Source organism: Coenobita brevimanus, chromosome 96 (genome assembly GCF_032717465.1).
Source record: "Coenobita brevimanus isolate Jiangsu-jjx chromosome 96, ASM3271746v2, whole genome shotgun sequence".
NCBI classification, from domain to species: Eukaryota; Metazoa; Arthropoda; class Malacostraca; order Decapoda; family Coenobitidae; genus Coenobita; species Coenobita brevimanus.
Window position 1 is genome coordinate 17,273,912 of NC_137049.1, and position 24,729 is coordinate 17,298,640.

The 24,729-nt window shown below is 41.5% G+C and overlaps 1 protein-coding gene across 1 annotated transcript in view; it reads right to left on the reverse strand.

Annotated features, from left to right (window-relative positions):
- Positions 1–24,729, reverse strand: part of LOC145413473 (uncharacterized) — a 364,910-nt gene that overhangs the window by 22,665 nt on the left and 317,516 nt on the right. Inside the window, exon 8 of the mRNA XM_080283171.1 lies at positions 23,936–24,106. Coding sequence (XP_080139297.1) covers positions 23,936–24,106 — 171 coding nt within the window. The remainder of the gene's footprint in view (positions 1–23,935; positions 24,107–24,729) is intronic.

A 24,729-nucleotide genomic window follows, 5' to 3' on the forward strand; every position in this document is an offset into this window, starting at 1 on the left:
TGTGCATCTTATCTGCCAGTTGTTCTCTGCATTCCCTCAGTACCCAATTAGAGATTCCATCAGGTCCTGGGGCTTTCCTTACATCTTGAGTTTCTAGTAGTTTATACACTTCCTGTACTTCCACTTTTATATCTTTTATCACTACATTTCTAGTCACTACCTCCGCTTCCACAAACTCCTTTTCATTAGTGAAAACTGACTGGAAACGTTTGTTCATTATTTCTGCTTGCATTGCCGCATCCTTATAGACCTCTCCTTCCACTTTTAGTTTGGTGATTCCTCCCTTTTGTTTCAGTTTGCCATTAACAAATCTATAAAACAGTTTGGGTTCATCCTTACAGTTGTCTATTATACCTTTTTCAAAATTTCTTTCTTCTTCTCTGCGTATTCTTGTGTATTCATTTCTAGTTCTTTTATATTCTTCCTTTGTTCTGTTGTTACCTCTCTTTCTCCAATTGTTCCACGCCGTGTCTCTCTCTTTTTTTGCTATCATACACCTTTTATTAAACCACTCTTTTTTTCCTGTTTTCTTTCCCCTTTACTCTTGGCACAAATTTTTCCACTCCCGAATTATACAGGTCTAGAAAAATATCCCACTTCCTCTGTATCTCTCTTGTTTCTCTGAATTTTCTCCAATCTGCATTTTCAAAAAATGTTCTCAATCCTGTAAAGTTTGCTTTCCCAAAGTTGTACCTTCCCTGCCTATAAAGCTCGTCTCTTGGCTCCACGTTCCCTGTTATCATCTGGAACTCAATGACCACATGATCACTTTTTCCAATAGGACACTGATATTTCAAGGATTCTATTACATCGGGTTCTTTGGTAAACAGTAAGTCCAGTCTTGCTGGTGTGTCCTCACCTCGGAACCTTGTCTCTTCTTTGACCCACTGTGTCATCACATTGTTCATTGCTATATTAATAATGTAGTGCCCCACGAATCCTCGCCGCCTCCTGAGTCCCATTCCTCCCAGTTCACCTCTTTACAATTGAAGTCACCCATTAAAATTATATTGTTGCTTTTCTCAATCAGTTTCTGTAAATAACATGCCATGTCTGACAGCATTTCCTGGTATTCATCATCACTCCATGCTCTTGTCTTAGGGGGAACATACACTACTGCCATATCTCCCTTGTTATTCTCTCCAGTTTCTAATTTCATATTTATCACTTCGGCCCTGCCTTCTCCCACTTCCACGGTATCTACATTTATGTTGTTCTTCACTGCTATCATCACTCCTCCTCCTGTTTTTTCTTTTCTGTCTCTTCTCCACAGTTTGTATTTACCATCTCCCATATGAACATCAATATCTTCTCTTAACTTGGTCTCTACAAAGCACATAACGTCAGGTTCAGGTATCCTCAAAAGATCGTTGATTTCTAACTTTGCCGATATTAAACCATCAACATTAGTACAGTAATCACTCCAATATCTGACGTAATAGAGCCATAGGTAGGTCCGGATATTGGTTCTGTCCGGATATTTGGCCCCAGCTTATGGACTTGTACTTATGGACCCTAACTCAGAGAAACACCTATACAACTCCCTCTGGACATGCATAGCACCTATTTAAGACCCAAATCACACCAATAAGGCACATAAATGACTGAAATAAATGCAAAAGAAACATAAAATGAGGGTTTAGAAGTAGGTTCATACAATAATAAACATTCTGGTGACTGGCTCCTGGACTGGTACTTATGGACCCTAACCTTGCCTAACTCAGAAAAACACCTTCCTACTGCACATGCATAGCTCCTAACACCCTATTCACACCAATAAAGGACATTAAAGAGTGAAATGAGGTAAGTATAGTATGGAAAAAAGTACAGTATGAAACACTGTTATGTCCGGATAGTGGGGATGTTCGGATATTGGGCGTCCGGATATTAGAGTGATTACTGTATATGCCACCTTCCACTGATATTTTATGTTTTCTATACCCTCTTTTCTCCTTCTCTCCGCCAGTACCACTTCCTTAACTTCTGATCCATGACTCTCCAATAAAACATTGTCTTCTCTTTCTCCATTCTCGGTTCGTTTTTTACCTTTGCTTCCTTTACTAAGTCCTTTATTTTAGCTCTTTCTTCCTCATTTGCATCTCTCCTTATCCAAACATTTTTAAACCCTTCCTTATCTGATAGTTTCCATGTTCTACTGATAATTTCGTTAACTGTTGCTTAGGACTGAAACTTTACCTTTAATGGCCTTGCCCCTCCTTCCTTGTACTTTCCTAACCTAAACACCTCTTCAACCTCTTCTTGAGCTTCGTTGTTTTCCTCCATGATTATTGATATTATTTCTTTAACCTTACTCAGTTCTTCTCTTTCTCTGTCTGATCTTATTGTCATACGTTTTTCTTTAACTCCTGAAATTATTTTACATTTTTTCTTATCTGCTACATCTCTAACTAAAGATTCTCTACTTCTCAACACCCTAACCACTTCCCTCTCCATTTTTTCCTTGCTTTGTTGGTCTATAATCTCTCTCAAATTTACATTTCCCTTTTCCTGAATTTTCTTCCACCCCTTATGTTGCTCCTTGATTTCTTTAATGTGCTCTTCCTGTATTCTTGATTTGGATTCATACTCATCTAGTTTGCTTTTCATCATGTCCCTTTCCTCTTCCAATCTCTTATTCTCCCTCTTAAGCTGTTTTATTTCATTCGAGGCTGATTCATTGTTCACTTTTAATTCAGTAACTTCCCTTTCTTGTTCGTCACTACATGTACAGATTTTTTCCAGTGTACTCCTTAAACTTTTGACCTCGTTTTCCTGCTCTATGGTCCGTTCCTGTAACTCTTTAATCACTGCCCATACCTTTTTCATCTCCTGGTCATTCCTCTCCGCTGTTTTCTCTACACCTGCTATTCTTGTCTGGTTCAACTTAATACTTCCTTTTCCCACATCCTCTTCATAAAAGCCCTCAAATTCTTTCTCACTGGTCGTAAACAATGCATTGTCCGTTTCCCCCATGATTCAACCATATGGAGACTTTCTGTTTTCCCTTTATCTTGTCCCTTTTATGACTGAAACTACGTTTTTTTTTTTATTACTGTCCGACGGGACCACCACTCACGCACTCATTAACACAGTCACAATTAGGCTCAGCTTCCTTTCGTTGGTGATTCAGCGATTATTTCCCCACAATCCTGGAAGAGGTCCGTCTCTGTCGGCGACCCGTGTGTGTGTGTGTGTGTGTGTGTTCTTACCTAATTGTATCTTTACAGGAATGAGTCAAGCTTGTACTATCCTGTGTCTTAAACCATATTTATTGTACATAGCCTTAAATTTGTGAATTGTTTGGCACACACTATTTCATTCGGTAATGCATTCCAATGATCAATAGACGTGTTGTGGTTCTGGGTAAACATGGTCAGTGCACTCTGCCATGTACTTATAAACTTACGGTATATGTATCTTTTAATTTAATTTATCATTTGCACTGAACAAGACGTGAAACTTTAATTCTTCGCGGCTGGAGGGAAGGAGCCGCCATGTTGGCGATGACATCAGCATTCACACTGCAGACGACGCTCCAATCCATCACACAATACTTTACCAGTAACAGCGATAATAGTTGTACCTACATGGCCACCGTAGATCCAAACTATCCCTTTCAGGAATGTTGTGAAGGAGTACTTTTCATGGTGTACATGGGTGGTACCTGTTAGGTAAGTAAATTGCGGTGAAATCGACCAGAAGTAGCTTACAACTACACCATAGCCGAGTGATGCTTGTACCTGATGAGGTGGAAAGTGTTAAAAGTATGCCGTACAGTATCAGTTGTATGAGTTTATGATGGTATTCAGCTCATATTTCATATCTGACCTCTTCATTATTAGTCTTCCGAAAAAAAAAAAACAGTTTCAGTGACTGAACTGCAATACTTCAGGGGAGAGTGACGAAACACCGAATTGGCGGTCATTTACCGAATTGGCACTTTTTAATTGGTAAGTGTTGTAGATTTTATCACCATAGAGGTTCATACTCACCTAATTATCCAAAATCTGGCCAAATTTTTGTATTTAATTTTCTATCTATCTATCGATAGTCCGACGCCCTAATCCCGCAAAAGGTGGCCGCAGACAAAATGCCTCCAAGTCACTCTGTCACCCACCATTTGACTACCCTCCCCCCAACTCACCCCCCCCTCCCTCATATACCTCTCAACTCCATCCCTCCACCTCATCCTCGGTCTACCCCTCCCTCTCCCTCCCTCCACCTCACCTACATACACCCTCTTAGTCAGTCTTTCATTCTCCATTCTCTCCACATGTCCAAACCACCTCAGTGTATTTCTCCTAATCTTCTCGACCACATCCACATCTACCCCACAACGTTCCGTCGCTTCTTCATTTGTCAACCTGTCCCTCCACGTCACTCCACATGCTCCTCTCAAGTAACTCATTTCCACTGCTCTCACTCTTGACTTGTTCCCCTCTTGCAAGGTCCACGCCTCGCTTCCATACGTCAGGGTAGGGATCACAATACCATCATGCAGTGACTTCTTAACTTCCATACTCACCTCCCTATTTCTCATCACTGCTTTCAGTGTACCAACAACCTTCCTTCCCTGCTGTACCCTTTCACGTACTTCATCCCCCAAAGTTCCATCCTTACTCATCACACTACCCAAGTGGGTACTTGAATGCACTCATATTCTCCATATCCTCACCATCCAACCTCACTGTACACTCTGTGACTTCATTCCTCTCAAACACCATAACTTTACTTTTGTTTACATTAACTTTCAGCTTCCTCCTCCTACACACTGTCCCAAATTCATTCACCAAACCTTGCAACTCCCATTCATCTTCACTCAACAATACTGTATCATCAGCAAACAGCAACACCGGAAGCTTCCAAATCCCACCCTCATTCATTAGGGCCAGCCCCACATCCACTGCCCTACCTTGCACCTCCTTTACAACCCCATCCATATATATATTAAACAGTCATGGAGACATCACACACCCCTGTTTCAGTCCAACATTGAGATCAAAGAACTCACTCAGCTCACCATCCACTCGCACCGTAGCCCTAGCTCCCTCGTACATACTCTTCACAGCACTCAACAATTTCCCCTCCACTCCATACATTCTTAATACCTTCCACATACCTTGCCTATCTATTCTGTCATAAGCTTTCTCCAAGTCCATGAAGGCAGCATACACTTTCCTTCCCTTCTCTAGATACTTCTCCACTAAACATCTTAGAACAAATATCTGATCTAAACACCCTTTTCCCTTCCTAAATCCCCCTTGTTCTTCTCCAACTAGCTCCTCTGTCATATGCCTAACCCTATCAATGAGTATTCTACCATATATTTTACCAGTCACACTAAGAAGGCAAATACCCCTATGGTTACCACATACTTCTCTCTCCCCTTTTCCTTTGTACAGATAAACACCCTTTTCCCTTCCTAAATCCCCCTTGTTCTTCTCCAACTAGCTCCTCTGTCATATGCCTAACCCTATCAATGAGTATTCTACCATATATTTTACCAGTCACACTAAGAAGGCAAATACCCCTATGGTTACCACATACTTCTCTCTCCCCTTTTCCTTTGTACAGAGGAACAATTATACCTGATTTCTAGTCCTCTGGAACCCTTCCCTCTTCCCAAGCCAATCTACACAACTTCCATATCCATTCCACAACAATCTCACCCCCATACCTAAGCATTTCACCACACACTCCATCAATTCCTGGGGCCTTTCCCAGCTTAATCTTCTTCATCGCTTCCACTACTTCCGCCCTACTGATCTCTTCCTCCCTCCTCTCATCTCTTCTTCTCCCAGCCATTCCCCAACCACTTATACTCACATTGCTCTCACTCTCTACATTCAACAAATCCTCAAAATGCTCCTTCCATCTCCTCAATTTCTCTCTCTTCTCCACCAATAATCTATTATTCCTATCTTTCACTCCCCTACTATTTCCCCTTTCACACTGCCTTACTTTCTTTACCTCCTTCCAAAACAATTTCTTAATCTCCCTCCATTTCACACTCAGATTCCTCCCAAACTCCTTATCCACTTTCTTTTTACTCTCCTTCACCAGTCTCTTAACCTCCCTTCTCCTGCTCACATATACCTCTCTCTTCTCTCTCTCATCTTCTCTCCTACCTCTACTCGCCAACCATTCACTACATGCCTTCTTCTTTAGTTCCACAGCTCGTTTCACCACATCATTCCACCATGCTGTCCCTTGCACACCCTTGCATCTCCTCCTCACTCCACAAACCGCCTCACATGCTGCGCCTATCTCTTCCGTGAATATCTTACATATGTCTTCCACCCCTTCCATCTGCTCTAGCTCATACCTTCCCAATCTTTCTTCCACTATGCTCTTATACTCTGTCATTTTCTCACTATCTTGCAATTTCTCCACTCTTCTCACAGGAGCTGCTTCCTCCTGTCTTCCCCCTTTGTCTCCTCAACCACTTTCTTTGCATCTTTACCTTGGCCATCACTAAGTGATGGTCCGAGACTCCATTCCCCCACCCTCTCCAACACTCTTGCATCCAACACTTGTCTTCTCATTCGCTCATCCACACACACGTAGTCTATCATTGCCGTTCGTTCAACAAGTTCACCATCCATCCTCCTCATTACTCTCCATGTATACCGGTGGATTACCTTATGACGAAAGTAGGTGTTGGCTATTGCCAACCTCTTATAAGCACAGATGTCCACCAAAGCCCTACCATTCCCATCTACGGAGTGGGGCACACCCCACTGACCAACCACTCCATCCACTCGTACATTTAATTTTACCTTTTAAAAAATCCGGATTCACAGGGAAAATGCGCTAAAATTAGCAGAAGAGTTTTCTCCTCAACAGCTTGCCTTGGCAGACTTCTGCTTTGTATAAATATTAATTTAACATGCAAATGCACTTATTTGCACTTTAAATCAGTACCTGTGCAACATAGAAGTCTGTCAAGGCATGTTGGCGATCTTAAGTAGAAATACCCGCTAACCTTAGCGCGTTTTCGCTCTGACCCCTAATATCCCATTAAGTTAAATTAAGGACAGTTTTTTACCGAATTTCAGATAAATAGGTGTGTATGAACCTATATGGTGAAGAATATAATATTTTCACAACAGTAAAGACTGCATTCCAGCACTGGAAACTTCCGACAAGTAGCCAGCCACCACTGCTTTCATTTAGTGTTATTGGCTGGTATACAGATGAATAATTTCCCTACTGTGCTTTTGTCAGTGCACTTACACATTGGAACGAAACATTAACAAGTATTCCTCTTGTCACTGGACATTCTTAGAGGTCAGAAATAAGCCCAGTGTATGCTGGCTAAACGTAAACAAAGCAGACTATGCTGCCTCAGTGTGAGTAGTGACGTCACGACCAATCACAGGCTATTTCAGAGTCACGTGATTTTTCGGCTACTTTATTTATTATTTTTTCATGTTTCTGCACATTTTGGGGGGAAATAATGGTTGACATAGTTATTTTCTGCGTATTTTTTACCCATACAAGTATCTAACTTCAAAAAAATTTTGACCAGAAACTCTTCTACTGCTCTGTTTGGGAAACTGAATTTCCTCACGTCTTTATCACCTCTCCTTATGCAGTTTTTTGCAGTGTCCTCTTGGTGATGCTTCCCCATATGATAAGTAATCATTTATGACTATTTTCTCCTTCCCTGATATACATTTATATAGTATGATCATGTCACCTCTTTTCCTTCTCTCCTGTAGTGTTGGTAGATTCAGTTATTAAGCCTTTCTTCGTAGCTTAGATCTCTTAAGCTTGGTATCCATCTTGTAGTGGCCCTTTGAACTTTTTCAATCTTGTCTATGTGTTTTTTGAGATGAGGACTCCAGACTACTGATGCATAGTCCAGGGTTGGTCTGATGAATGATGTTATTATCCTTCTTAGCATGTCTTCATTTATGTATGTGAATGCTATTCTCATATTTGGAAGCAGTGTATACATGTTCCGTACCTTCTCACTGATGTGGTCAGCCGGAGATAGTCTGTTATTGATAATCACTCCTAGGTCCTTCTCTCTGATGTGTGTAGGGTTTTATTTCCTAACATATAATCCCAATCAGGTCTTTTTCCACTTTTACCAGACTTGATTACGTGACACTTGTCCACATTGAATTCCATTTGCCATGTACTACTCCATTCATGAATTTTATTTAATTCTTCTTGTAGCTCTTTACAAGAGTCTGTGTTAGTAATTCTCCTTTGTATTTTGCATCATCTACAAACATATTTAGATAGCTTTCATTTCCAGTGTTACTGTCTATATCATTCATATGCACTAAAAACATGATTGGTGCCAGCACTGAGCCCTGTGCTACTCCACTAGTCACTTCTTTCCATGATGAGTAGTTTCCCCTTAGTACTGTTCTCATTTCTCTTTTTATGAGAAAATCTTGCATCCAACAATACAGTTTGCCTCGAATTCCTCCTTGATGGTACAGTTTCCATAAATGTCTTTGGTGTGGTACTGTGTCAAATGCTTTCTTGAAATCTAAATAGATACTGTCCACCCATTCTTCTTTTTCCTGTAACGTGTCTGTTACTCTGTCATAGTAGGTCAACAGATTAGTAACACATGATTTTCCTTTTCTGAAACCAAACTGTCTTTCTGTTATCATATTGTGTTCTTCTAGATGATTTACCCAAGCTTTTCTTATAAGCTTTTCTGATACCTTGCTTACAACACTGGTCAGTGATACTGGTCGGTAGTTAAGTGGATTTTGTCTATTCCCATTCTTGAATAAGGGGACAATATTTGCTTTCTTCCAAATATCAGGTAGTTTACCTTGACTCAAGGATTTCTTGAAAATTAAAAAAGATGGTTTACTTAACTCCTTTGCACATTCTCGTAGCACCCAACATGAAATTTCATCAGGACCATTTGCTTTTCCTCTGTCTAATTTACTTAACTCCTCCTGTATTACTTTTTCTGATATTTGTATATCTGGTAGTATGTGTGGGCATGCATGTTCCACATAGTCCCTCTCAAAATTTTTTTCTTCTGTTAAAACTGATTGGAAATTCTTATTTAAAGCTTCACAAATATCTTTCTCTTGTGTATAGGTGATTCCATCGTCCATAATGGACTGTATTTTATCTTTTACTTTGGTTTTGCTTCTGATGTAGCTGTAAAATAGCTTCGGTTGATCACTACTTTTATTTATGATATCCTCCTCAAACTGTTTTTGGGCTTCCCTCCTTATTCTTGTATAATCGTTTCTTGCCTGTTTGTAATTATTATATGCCCTTTCACTATTGTGTCTTCTGTATCTATTCCACAACAAATATCTTCTTTCTTTTGATTTTTTACATTCTGTATTGAACCATTTCTGTATTTTCTTATCTGCTTCTTTGTGCCGTGGGGATGTACTTCTGGACTCCTGTTTCATAAAATTCACAGAATTTTTTTTATACAGCATTTAAATCTTGTCCTCTAAGCTCCTTTTCCCAATCAACTTCTAAGAAATACTTCTTTAGGTCATGATAATTTCCCTTTTTGTAGTTTAGGCTCTTTTTGTAACTTTCATTGCTGTTAACTATGTCATATGCTATCCTGAAGTCTCAATTTAGTACTGCATGATCGCTTTTGCCGAGTGGTGGGTGATATATTAAACTGTCAATATCATTTTCTTGCTTAGTAAATATGAGATCTAGCACTGAAGGTACATCGAGTCCTCTTTTTCTGGTGGTTTCCCTCACATGTTGCGTTAGGAAAAACTCTTGCACGAGATCCAGGAGCTTTAGGTCCCAACAGCTTTCTTAGCTTATTATATCTAGAGTATTCCAATTTATATTTGTATTAAAATCTCCAGTTAGTATAATTCTTTCCAATTTCTCTTCCATTTTATGTAGTAATGCTCTTAAACTCTGAATTGTACTCTCTGCCAGGTCCTCATATTCGTCTCTTTCCCATGTGTTTGATCTGGGTGGCATGTACAAATTGGCTACAATTACTTTCCTTTCAGATGTGTTGATCTCTACTGCAATCAGTTCTACTTGTGAGGGTATATCTAGTTTTATTTCATTGACTTTTAGATTTTTCTTAGTTAATATTATAATTCCTCCTCCTTTTTTTAAGTTTCTGTCTTCTCTCCATATATTATATTCCTCTAAGTTTAGTATGTCATTTGATATCCTTGGTGTTAATTTTGATTCAGTTAAGCATATTATATGTGGTTCATTTTCTCTGACATAATCATTCTTCTCTAATAATTTAGATACCATTCCATCCACATTTGAGTACATCAACTTAATCATCTTGTTTATATATGACAAAATTGTTTATATACTTGTCATGACATGGTTCTACTACCTTCCTCCTTTTGATTCCCTTCTGTTTATGTACCACTTTCGTACCTGCAATTATGTAATCATCAGTATACAAACAAATCACAAAGAGTGAATAGTTTGAATGTGGCAAAAATATACATATGTGTATGTGTATATATGTGTGTGTGTGTGTGTGTGTGTGTGTGTTCTTACCTAATTGTATCTTTACAGGAATGAGTCAAGTTTGTACTGTCAAGTGTATTAACCCCTTCTTTATCGACCCCTCCCCCCAATGTAAACACTACGTTCACCTCCTATACCGACCTGATAGCTCCCCCTCACGTAGTGTGAGGGGTAGAGTATATTTTTGCCACGTTGAAACTATTCACTCTTTGTGATTTGTTTGTATACTGATAATCACATAATCCCAGCATGATGTTGGTAATAAAGATTATAAAATAAATCATTAAGGTATATAAGTTTACATATCTTATGCTGAAGTACTGTTACCCAGGTAACTACTGTACAAACTGGCTTGAAAAAAAATGTCCTGCACAGATGGATGGCTTATTTATTTACCTTGTAAGCTGAGCATGAAGTGTGTGGACACACATATTGGTGTTGGCGACCTTTACCCACTTGTTGCTGAGAGTGCAGTGTCACTAAGCTCGCTACTAATTTCCTCCTCCTCCTCACTCATATCAACCTCACTATCATTTTCAGGATCAGTCATCTACTGACACATTAGACACTGCTGCATCATCATCTGATACATCTAAATAAGTATCCTCATGAGGAATAAACTTGTCACTATAGGAATCCGCCAGAGACGGCATGAGAAAAATATCCAGTACATCCTCTCTCGTGGTCAAGTGCGTGGTAACTGACTCTCAGGCAGGCCAAGGGGTGTAAATTTTGCCCTATGTCAGCAGAAAATATAGTAAAATATCTGCAGTAGAAATTATAAATAAAATAATTATTGGTCTAAAAGAGGTTACATCACAGATGAGTGAGCAAGCCATTGGTGCCACCGCAACTCAGTCATGACGTATCTCATGATGTCAGAATTCGTCAGAACTTTGTCACAGTCTTTGTTGTCAAAACACAGAGCTATTGCTAACACAAGGTCCTCAGAAACAGCCTTACCGGGCTACCCTGAGGCCCATCAGCTGCCATTCATTAGAGGGTGAACCAGCGTACCACGGTAGCGGTTCCAGTGTCTCATGGGTGTTTACAGGCGATGTATGTGGGTACATCAAAACACATTTTCGGTAAAGAAGGGGTTAAACCATTTTTATCATACATATCCTTGAATTTATGAATAGTTTTGGCACACACTACTTCATTCAGTAGTGCATTCCACTGATCAATTGCCCTATTTGGGAAGTTAAATTTCCTTACGTCTTTATCACCTCTCTTTTAATGCAGTTATTTGCAATGTCCTCTTGCTGCTGCTTCCCCATTTGATATATATTCATTTATGTCTATTTTCTCTTTCCCTGAGATGCATTTATATAGGACAATCATGTCTCCCCTTCTCCTTCTCTCCTGCAGCGTTGGTAGATTCAATCTTTCCAGTCTTTCTCCATAGCTTAGATCCCTTAAGCTTGGTACCCATCTTGTGGCTGCCCTTTGTACTTTCTCAATCTTGTCTAAGTGTTTTTTGAGATGAGGATTCCAGACTACTGATGCATCCATTGCTGGTCTGATGAATGATGTTATTATCTTCCTCAGCATATCTCCATTTATATATGTGAATGCTATTCTCATATTATGCAATGTATACATGTTACATACCTTCTCACTGATGTGATCATCTGGAGATAGTCTGTTATTGATAATTACTCCTAGGTCCTTGTCCCTTTCTTATATGTGTAGGGTTGATCTTCCTAACTTATAATCCCAATCTGGTCTTTCCTCACTTTTACCAAATTTAACTACATGACACTTATCCACATTAAATTCCATTTGCCATTTATTGCTCCATTCATGAAGCTTGTTCAATTCCTCTTGTAGCTCTTTGCAAGAACCTGTGTTAGTTATTTTCTTTTGAATTTTTGCATCATCCGCAAACATATTTAGATGGCTTCCATTTCCAATGTTACTGTGTCATTTACATATACTAAAATCATAATTGGTGCCAGCACTGAGCCCTGTGGCAGTCTGCAGGTCACTTCCCTCTATGATGAATAAGTTCCCCTTAATATTGTTCTCATTCCCCTTATTCTGAGAAAATCCTGCATCCAACAGTAGAGACTGCCTTGGATACCTCCTTGATGATACAGTTACCATAAAAGTCTTTGGTGCAGTACTCTGTCAAATGCTTTCTTAAAATCTAAATAGATACTGTCCACCCATCCTTCTCTTTTCTGTAATGTTTCTGTCACGAGTTAGCGCAACCCTATATTTAAATAAACTCGTGACATTGAACTTTGGTGGGAAACCGTGATTTCTAGTGGAATCCCAGTATGTATCACTCAGTCAACCGCCACGTATTCACCCGATCGGGAGTGTTTTTCAGGACATTTTTCACTATTTCATAAGTGATCATCCTTGTGCGCGACATGAGCTTCCGCTGAGTGATTTATTATGGGTGTGTTTCACTCACTTCTAGCCGTTACCAGTTGGCAGCTGGCTTTAGTCCTCACCTCGCTTGTTTGAATTGTCAGGATTTGAGCGCCGTGGAAGCAGGTTTGATTGGGCCCAGGGTGGAGCAGTGCCGTCGTTGCCCAGCGAGTTCCTGAATTCCCACCTAGTGTACGCCAGCAAGAGCTTCAGCGACTGTGGCAGCGTCCTTCCTCAGCAACGACGCCCAGTTCATTTCGCTTAGCCCACTCTCTGACCAGTATTTCTTTTCGTATTTTCCTAGGTTTAAGTTTAGCTTTTGAGTGAGCAAGTGAGTGTGTTCTCATTTTGAAATAATTTGAAACATGTAACGTAAATTCATGTCATTGTAATCAATAAATTTTTGGTTCTTTTTTTGTGTTTTATTTCTCCATATTAACCTCATTCTAGTTGCAGCTCCTAGTTTGCATAAACGCTTTGCATTATTCATAACTGGTACTTTAGGCCAGTCCTTTTGTATTAAGCTTAAAATCCGTTGTGCAACCAGGAGTTAATGCACCAGCAAGAACCTGTTTATCATTAATAGCATTAGATATTGATTGTCAGGGGTGGAGTCACTTTCTCCACAGGCTAACAATACCAATAAACAGCACATGTGAGTAACTAAGCTCTGCTGTGTACTGTTGAGAAAGTTTATAAATTCTCGTCCTTAGAGAATCGGCGAAGTAAGCCGCATAAAGTAATCATTGCTTGATTTTCACAAGTCAGTTCTTTGTCCTGTTCTCAAGTATGATTGAATATTATTCTTTAATATTGTATAATTTTAAAACCCCCGTGACATTTGGCGACCTCATTCCAGGATATTAACTCCTAGCTCTAAAGTTATTCAAGAGATAATACTCACTCACTCATACTTAGGTATTTATCATTAAAGTCTATAGGCACTATCTTACTGGTGATTACTGATTCAGTTCTATTAATTTTACGTAATAGTTTTCACAGTCAGTTGTTTGTTTAATTTTCTTTCTTTACCAGTTTCATTAGATAAAACTGGTCACCACTAACCTGTGCCTATATTCTTTATTCTCGATTATTGGCATCTTTCTCTGCAAAATTGCAGTCAGTACTTAGTCTTTAGTTTACTCAGACTGAGTTAGCATCATGTCTACCGACGTCTATGTACAGGAAGTTAAAGATATGGGGCTTACAGACCCCAAAGAAGTAAAGGATTATGTCCTCTCTCGGCTTAGTCACGAGCAGCAATGTGAGAATGATGCTCGCAAAGAGCATCGAATTCAGCGTGAGGAATGCGAAAGAGAATGCGAAAACAACGCGAACTCAAGGTAGAACAAGAGCGATAACAGCACGAATACGAGCAAAAACAACGTGAACCCGAGTTAGAACATGAGCGAGAACAGCGTGAGGAGCGAGAGAGAGAACGAGAACACAAACGTGCCGAGCGAGAAGCACGCGAAAAACATGAATTTGAAATGTTGAAGCTCAAGTGAGATTCCTTGGCTTCAGACACACCTGGTGCAGCTGGCCCAAGCTCCACGAGCGCTATCCCTGCACATATTATGGCGACCCCACACGTCAAGCTTCCTCCATACAAGGAAGGCGAGCGAATCGAACCATACATAGCTCATTTTGAAGATATGGCTCAACTGTACCAGCTGGATGATGCAGCTAAACGGCTTCAGTTTCTTAGTCTGTTTGAGGGCCTTGCTCTCGATATTCTCCACAGAATTCGTGGAGACAATCTCACATATGAGATGATGAAGGCCGCACTCGTCAAAGCATATGGTCTCACAGTTGACGACGCCAAGAGTCAGCTCATGAGGGCACGTTTACAGGAAAAAGAGACTGCCGTTCAGTTTCTTGACCGGCTTACTGCTTACTTAAATGAGTGGATGGAGAAAGATGAAACTCCTTCCATGTGCGAGGGGATAATTGACCTTATGCTGCGCATGCAGCTAGAAAAGTCATGGCCTGCTGAACTTATGGCTCAGCTTAAGACCTGCCAGGTAAGAGATGCCAGTCAAATGGTGAAGAAGGCTGATGCATTCTTCACTGCCTACGGGTATCAAACTCGTAAGCAGCATACATGGAACAGGAAAGCTGATAAATCTGGGAAACCGTCTCAGACTGAACCCCAGCAACAAGACCGTTCTCAGAATAATGGCCAAGGTCCAAAATCGCAGAGGAAGGACCAGGGGCAAAACACTCAGAAACCTGAGTGGAAGAGGTACAACAAGTACCCTAACCAGCAGCAGTATCAGCCACGCAATCGACCGACGGGACAAACCTTTTCAGCACCAGCTCAAGTGAATAGGAGGCAGGAGGCGAATGCAGCTTTCATTCCTCAGCAGCAGCACGGTGGTCACGTCCCTACCAGTACAGGTATTCCCCCACAGTTCTTTAGTCCCACAGCGACAGTGAACACTCTGCCACAGGAGGTCAATGCTCCACCTCCCCCGACAGTGAGTACCACCCCTCAAGTATCTAATTCTCAGGGCACAATGTTTGCCGCATCATTTATTCAGCAGCCTCATGAGTGGCTAGCTGCTTCCTCCACAGGCCCTCCCACAGGTGATAGTGCCTTCCTTGTTCAGCCAGGGTTTGTGGGAGAAATTCCTGTGAAGGTCCTGAGAGAGAATGGATCCTCAGGTTGCTCCATCAAGCAGAGTCTAGTTCGGCCTGAGCAGTACACAGGTCGACAGATCCAAGCTAACCTTACTGATGGATCAGTGAGATTGTTCCCTGAGGCACGTATCCAGGTGGCATCTCCATTTTACACTGGTACGACACTCACAGTTGTCATGCCAGAACCTTTATTTGACTTTATCATAGGCAATATTCCCGGTGCTAAGTACAGTTGCACTGAAGATGACACTAATCAGACTTCGGCTGCAGTAACAGGAGCCATGGCTGAGGCTCCAAACTGTGTCACCCCAGTGACCATTGAATCGCCGCAAGATCTGATGTGTAGCCAAGTTGTTCGAGAACAACACTCTGACCCAACACTTGCTGCTGTGCGGAAGAAACAAAAGGGTAGAGTGATTAAGTATTCACGGGGAGGTCAAGCCAAGTTCCTTCGTAAACAAGGAAGGATGTACCGTGAGTCACGAACACCCCAAGGGGGGAGGTTCGACTGCAGTTTGTCGTTCCCGCCAAGTACCGCCAAGCAGTGTTAGAATGGGGTCATTGTTCAGCCTCAGGAGGTCACATGGGCAAAAGGAAAACCCAAGGCTGTATCCGAGCTGACTTTTTCTGGCCAGGGATGGGACGAGAAATAGATAGTTTTGTGCATTCCTGCAATGTGTGTCCACGTACCACTAATCAGGGACATGTCCTTCCTGTGCCATTTGAACCCACACCCATTATCTCTGAAGCAGTTGAGAGACAGGGCAGTGGTGAAGTGGGTGTAGACCTGATGTCTCACCCATTGGCCCCTCAGGACACATCATGTCCAGGGCCTGTACATACATATGTACCGTAAGTTAAGGGGGAAGTTTGAGAACCCCGCAGAGACAGTCCGGGGCTGTGTATGAATTACCTTGTGGAACGTCTCGAGCTGTGGGCCTCTATGAGGATTCACGGAGAATGCACATTATCCATGTGAGTGTTCTCACCCACGGTGGGTGTTAAAATGTGACCTGCCTGAGATTGCGTAGGGATTCTCAGCTTCCTGTCATTAATCGTAAGTGTAGTGTTAGGTTAACCAGTAAACTGCTTGTTCTAAATTTGTAAATTCAAGAAAGCTAATTTCCTAGTTAATAAGCATTAACCAGTAACCAGTAAAATACATGGGTTCTGAGAGATTTGTAAATCCAAAGACTACATTTCCTGGTTAATTATAACATAAGTACTGATTGCTCGGCAGAGAGAGAGAAATGACACTTTTGATGCTCCACCTTGATTCCTTTCGCAGGTGCAGGTGGCGGGTGCAGCACTGTCGTGCAGATCAGCTGGTCGTCCCTCTCGCATGCTGCAGCCTCTTCTCTTCTGCCTCGTCGTCATCATTTACCATTGATTTGCATTATGTAATTTTACACGTAGGTACAGTTACACCACAACTGTCACACCTACACCGTGTACTACATACACCACGCTACATAACAATTAGTTGTTAATGTAAATGTAGTGAACTTTTCGCTCAGTTTGACCTGAGTACAGGATTTTTCACCATCGTCACAGTTTTTTCCTCAAGCTTGCTTCTATTAACGTAAATACGAGGTTTTTCGCTCACTGGTGACTGTGACTTTCTCCTGTAGCAGGCTAGCAAACACACACCACAGTGTGAATCTTGTGTGACTGAGTTAGGATTTATATGTATGTACACTCAACCCCCTGCTATCGCGCCTAATTGGTCACAGGAAATGCGCTTGATAGCTGAATACGCGATAGCTGAACTGAACAATCAATGGGAAAATTTCTAATTGGTTTTTCAGTGGCCCATTTTTCTAACTTTTAACCACTTTATGCCTACGATTTCCTGCCAATCTCTTCTCTAACATGAAATAAAGCATTATTATATTAATAATAACAGTATAATGAATAAATAAACAACATAAAAGGCCATCAAACTTTTATACGGATTACGGCTTGTGTGGTTGGATGGGTTCCGAGGCTTGGGCGTGACTTAGCTGCTGCCAGATTTCTTTGGCTGTCTCCATTTCTTTAGTGTCCACAGCTAAAGGGAGTATCACATGGTACCTTATATCAGGAATGGCTGAGGAACAGTTAAGTGGAACAAAACTTGGAGCTATCACACACGTTCCTCACACTGTCGTCAGAGTCCCGTCTCAGTTGTAAACACGTGATTACTTTATCGATATCACAGTTTTTTCGGCATAAGAAATATCAACTCTTTATAATGGTTTCAAAACGATTGATATTTATTCTAAAAAACAATATTAATAAGTATTCAGTGTTAGGCTAAATTTCAATGCTGTAGTACGATATATTCTTTCGAGCCGAATGGGTTTGGGTCACTGTTTTGCCCGTCGTGTCCTCGGCAGGAATCCGTTCAGATGCATTCCAAATGCCCGTGCTATAATCGGGAATTTTACCACGTTACCATTCCGATTAACCATCATATCCTCTGCAAACCTCGTATGAAGTGCCATGTGAATAAGTTTCACTTAGCCTGTCTTCAAACTCGATGCGTGATAGTGGTCTTCAGGTGCGTGATAGCATGTATGGTTGTGCATTTGATGTGTGCGTGATAGCAGATAAAAGTGATAGTTGAACGCGCGATAGCAGGGGGTTGAGTGTATATTGAAATTTTTTTTCTTTTCCTGAGAAACAAAAAAAATTCATTTTGATGGGGCGTAATGTCACGAGTTAGCACGACCCTATATTTAAATAAACACGTGACACTGAACTTTGGTGGGAAACCATGAATTCTAGTGGAATCCCAGTATGTATCACTCAGTCAACCGCCACGTATTCACCCGATCGGGAGTGTTTTTCAGGACATTTTTCACTATTTCATAAGTGATCATCCTTGTGCACAACATTAACTTCCGCTGAGTGATTTATTATGGGCGTGTTTCGCTCACTTCTAGCCGTTACCAGTTGGCAGCTGGCCTCAGTCCTCGCCTCGCTTGTTTGAATTCAGTCAGGATTTGAGCGCTGTGGAAGCAGGTTCGATTGGGCCCAGTGTGGAGCAGTGCCGCTGTTGCCCGGCGAGTTCCTGAATTCCCACCTAGTGTACGACGGCGAGAGCTTCAGTGTCTGTGGCAGCGTTCTTCCTCAGCAACGACGCCCAGTCCATTTCGCTTAGCCCACTCTCTGACCAGTATTTCTTTTCGTATTTTCCTAGGTTTAAGTTTAGCTTTTGAGTGAGCGAGTGAGTGTGTTCTCCTTTTTTTGAAATCATAGGAAACATGTAACGTAAAGTTATTTCATTGTAATCAATAAATTTACGGTTCTTATTCTTTGAGCTTAATGTAATGTAAACTTGTGTTTTATTTCTCCATATTAAGCTTATTCTAGTTGCAGCTCCTAGTTTGCATAACGCTTTGCATTATTCATAACTGGTACTTAGGCCAGTCCTTTTGTATTAAGCTTAAAATCTGTTGTGCAACCAGGAGTTAATGCACCAGCAAGAACCTGTTATCATTAATAGCATTAGATATTGATTGTCAGGGGTGGAGTCACTTTCTCCAGAGGCTAACAGTACCACTAAACAGCACGTGTGAGTAATTAAGCTCTGCTGTGTACTGTTGAGAAAGTTTATAAATTCTCGTCCTTAGAGAATCGGCGAAGTAAGCCGAACTAATCATTGCTTGATTTTCACAAGTCAGTTCTTTGTCCTGTTCTCAAGTCTATCTATCTATCTATTGCCAGACGCCTCAATCCCATTTGGGGTGGCCACAAACAAATCGCCTCCAAGTCGCCCTGTCCCCCACCATTTCACTGCCCTGCTCCCAACTCACACCCCCCTCTCTCATATACCTCTCCACCCCATCCCTCCATCTCATCCTCGGCCTCCCCCTCCCTCTCTCCCCCTCCACCTCACTCATATACACTCTCTTCGTCAGTCTTTCACCCTCCATCCTCTCCACATGGCCAAACCACCTCAGTGTATTCCTCATAACGCTTCCTATCACATCCACATCCACACCACAACGTTCCTTTATATCCTCATTCGTCAGCCTGTCTCTCCACGTGACTCCACAGGCTCCTCTTAAATAACTCATTTCCACTGCTCTCACTCTTGACTTGTGTCCTTCCAACAATGTCCAAGCTTCACTTCCATACGTTAGAGTTGGTATCACAATACTGTCATGTAGTAACTTTTTCACTTCCATGCTCACTTCCCTGTTTCTTATCACTGCTTTCAAGGAACCAGCAACCTTTCTTCCCTGCTGTACCCTTTCAAGCACTTCACCCTCCAAACCTCCGTCCTTACTCATCACACTACCCAAATACTTAAACGTACTCACATTTTCCAATTCCTCACCATCCAACCTCGCTGTACATTCACTAACTTCACCTCTCTCAAAGACCATCACTTTACTCTTCCCTACATTCACCTTTAGGTTCCGTTTCTTACACACTCTCTCAAACTCATCCACCAAGCCTTGCAGCTCCCCTTCGTCTTCACTCAACAACACAGTATCATCTACAAACAACAGTACAGGGAGTTTCCAAACACTATCCTCTCTCACCAGGGCCACTCCAACATCCACTACCCTAACTTGTACCTCTTTTATTACCCCATCCATGTACAGATTGAACAACCATGGAGACATGACACATCCCTGTTTCAAACCAACTTTCAAAGAGAAAAATTCACTTAGTTCACCATCCACACGCACTGCAGCCTTCGCACCATCGTACATACTCTTCACAGCATTCAACAACTTCCCATCTACTCCATATATTCTTAACACTTTCCACAATCCTTGTCTATCCACCCTGTCATATGCTTTCTCCAAATCCATAAAAGCCGCATACAACTTCTTTCCCTTCTCTAGAAACTTTTCCACTAAAGATCTAAGAATGAATATCTGATCTACACAACCTCTTCCCTTCCTAAAGCCTCCCTGTTCTTCTCCAACTAATTTCTCTGTTCTTTCTCTAACTCTGTCTATAAGTATCCTACCATACACTTTTCCTATTATACTAAGAAGACAAATGCCCCTATGATTACCACACACTTCTTTTTCCCCTTTTCCTTTGTACAAGGGAATAATTATACCTGACTTCCAATCCTCCGGGACTCTACCTTCCTCCCAGGCCAATCTGCACATCTTCCACATCCATTCTACTACTATCTCTCCCCCATGCTTCAGCATTTCACCACACACTCCATCAATTCCTGGGGCTTCCCCGATTTAACTTTCTTCATTGCTTCCACAACTTCTATCCTACTGATTTCTTCCTGTCTTCTCACCTCCCTCCTTCTCCCAGCCATTCCCCAGCCACTTATACTCGCATTACTACCATCCTCTACGTTCAACAATTCCTTAAAGTGTTCTCTCCATCTGCTCACTTTTTCTCCCTTCTCCACTAGTAATCTACCATTTTTATCTTTCACTCCCCTGCTAACTTCACTTCCACCCTGTCTTACTCTTTTCACTTCTCTCCAGAACATTTTCTTACAGTCCCTCCACTTTACACTCAAATTCCTTCCAAATTTCTCATCCACTCTCTTCTTACTCTCTCTTACCAATCTTTTCACCTCTCTCTTCCTTTCCACATATAACTCTCTCTTCCGCCTCTCAACTTCTTCCACGCCCCTATTTCTCATCCATTCATTGTATGCTTTCTTCTTTTGTGCCACAGCCCGTTTCACCTCTTCAGTCCACCATGCTGTTCCTTGCACCCCCCTCCATCTTCTCTTCCTTCCACACACCACATCACATGCTGCACATATTTCTTCTGTAAATATCTTACACATACCTTCCACGTCTCCCATCTGCTCCAATTCATATTTGCCCAATCGTTCCTCCACTTCTCTCTTATACTCTGCCTTTTTCTCATCCTCTTGTAACCTTTCCACTCTCCTTGCAACTACTCCTTCCTCTCGTCTTTCCCTTCTTCTATTCCTCCATCTTACTTGCATCCTAATTCTGGCCACCATCAAGTAGTGGTCAGAAAGTCCACTCCCCCAACCTCTATACACTCTTGCATCCTTTACACATCTTCGCATCCTTTCATGCACACACACATAATCAATCATTGCCTTCCTTTCATTCAGTTCACCACCCACCCTTCTCATCACTCGCCATGTATACCTGTGGATCATTTTATGCCTGAAGAGGGTATTGGCTATCACCAACCCCCTCCCAGCACAAATGTCCACTAACGCACTCCCATTCTCATCTATCTCAGCAGGCACACCCCACTCACCAACTATTCCATCCACCTTCACATTACCAACTTTACCATTCATATCACCAATCAAAAACACTCTCTCATTCCTTCCAAACTTTTCCATGCACACTTCCACATTTGTCCAGAACTCTTCTCTCACTCTTCTAGCACGATCTTGCGTTGGCGCATACACACACACAATCGCCCACATTTGTATTCCAACTTTCAACTTTACCCACACAATCCTTGACCCAACTGATACATACTGTCTTATGCTCTTCTTCCATCTTATACTCACAACTATACACACTCCTTCCTTTGCCCTCTCATTCTCATCTACTCCTGCACATATACCCCATCCATACTCCCATTCTCTCACACTTTCTCCTCTCCATTTTGTTTCAGTTATTCCACATACATCCACTTTCGCATCCTCAAGCACCTGGACAATCTCTCTCTCTTTCACCTCATCATTCGCTCCTCTTACATTCCATGTACTCATTACCAAGTCCTTTGTCCGGTCCTGGGTCGTCATCGTTTGGTCAGTCCTTGTCCGAGGCTTCTTGTTTGTTTTTTTAGTTAGTTGTTTTCCGGGGAGGGGCACTAACCCTCCGCCAACCCTTTTAGTCGCCTTTTACGACAAGCAGGGATACTGGGGGAGTATTCTTGAAAACCCCCCTACACTATCATAGTAGCTTAACAGATTAGTAACACATGATTTTCCCTTCCTAAAACAGAACTGCCTCTCGGTTATCATACCGTATTCTTCTAGATGTTTTACCCAAACTTCCCTTATCAGCTTTTCTAGTATCTTACAACACTGGTCAGTGATACTAGTCAGTAGTTGAGTGGATCCAGTCTATTCTCATTCTTGAATAGGGGAACAATGTTTGCTTTCTTCCAAATGTCAGGTAGTTTATCTTGACCTATGAATTCCTTAAATATTAAATACAATGGTCCGCTTAGCTCTTCTGAAATTCATGCAGCACCCAACCTGAAAATCTGTCAGAACCATATGCTTTTCCTTTGTCCAATTTACATAACTCTTCCTGTACTTCTTTTTCTGCTATTTGTATATCTGGTAATATGTGTGGGCATGCATATTCCATATCATCTCTCTCAAAATTTCTAACTTTTGTAAAAACTGATTGAAAGTTTTTTTCTTAGTGCTTCACAAATATCTTTCTCTTGTGTACAGATGATCCCCTCATCTGTAATGGATGGTATTTTATCTTTAACTTTGGTTTTACTTCAGATGTAGCTGCAGAAAAGCTTGGATTGATCACTACTTTTATTTACAATGTGCTCCTCAAACTGTCTCTGAGCTTCTCTCTTTAACTTTGTATAGTCATTTCTTTCCTGTTTATAGTTGTTATGTGCCCTCTCACTATTGTGCCTTCTGTATCTACTCCACAGCAAGTCTCTTTCTTCTTTTGCTTTTTTACAGTCTGTATTAAACCATTTCTTTATTTTCATTTCTGTTGCTTTGTGCTGTGGGATGTAATTTTGGACTCCTGTTTCATAAAGATCACATAATTTTTTATACATAATATTTAAATCTTGTACTCTAAATTCCTTTTCCCAACCTGTGTGTGTGTGTGTGTGCAAGCGCGCGTACACACACGCACTTGCTGCATCAATTTCCTTCAATGGTAATCAGGTCTATGTTAAAGTACCAAAACTATCCATCCATCATCTAAACCAATGTTGCCTCACGAGGAGCATAGGAGCCCAGGGCTAGGCAAGTTAGTCCTGATATTTAAGATGAGAGTGACCAGCCTCACTCATCCTTGAGTGGCATAACGTGAGCAATAAACCCCAACCACCCCTTGGATTTAAACCTGTACCGGCTCAAGCCGATCGGAGCACCTTAATTACCCACTAAACCACCAGGTGCGATAATCTGATTATTGGGTTATCACCCAGCAAAGTAAATGGTTTCCTGGTGTACAGGAATCCATTTAGCTTGTCACTCTGTGTAGGGTCACCCACAGGCAGAAGGAAGAGGAAAGAATAAAGGAAAGAAAGACAGAAGAGGTAGGGTTAAGTCACCCCTAAGCAGAAAGAAGAGGAAAGAAGGAAGAAAAGAAAGATAGAAGAGGAAGGAGGGAAGAAAGGAAAGGGCAGACACCCAAAGCAGCACTACACAGAGCGAGTGGATGGTAAGTGTCCCCATCTACCACAAACCAAAACTAACTTTCACACACACAAAAAAAAAAGGAAAAAAAAAAGAAAAAGAAAAAAGAAAACCTACCTCTGTGGCTGCTCTCATGGAAGGTAAGGTGGTCTCGAGTTTTATAGCATTTTCCACAAATGGAACACTGATGAGGCCTAAGGCTGGAATGGGCTGCTCGACGGTGCTTGTTCAGGTGTGATACACTAAGGTATGTCTGTCCACAGTCTAGGCATCTATGAGGTCTGATTCCTGAAGAGAAATGTGACTTGACACAGGGAGAAGAATAAGAAAGTAATAAACAAGTTTATGCAAGATCAACAACCCATTTCTCCCCTCACAATGAATTAATTTAGAGGAACCCAGAGGAAGGAGCTTTTCAGCCATCTAACAACACACCCAGACATTTTAAAAGGTGACAGAACATTTTTTTAGAATCACAGCATAAAAGATGAAAAGTCATGGAAACAACCAAGCTATTTTTTTTTTTTTTCCTGTTTTAAAACTCGCCCAGTGTGGTTATATCCACCACAATACATATCATGAGCTCCAGTATGGCCAGATTTGGCATTACTTGTCACTGCACAGATGTACCTCCCACAGCACAGGCCATGTGACGACTCAGAGGCTCACTGAAGTTTAGTCATAGTGGGGTGTGGGTGATGGCATGGGGTGTTGTGTAAGGTTATGGTACAGAGTTATGATGTTGGTGATGGTGTTAGTCTGAGTGATGGTGTGGGGGCTGCTGATGTAGTATGATGGTGTACATAATAGTGTGGGGTAATGGTCTTGGTGATGGTGTGGGTGATCATGTGGTCTGGATGACAGTGTGGTTTGGGTGATGGTGAAGTCTGGGTGATGGCATGGGATGATGA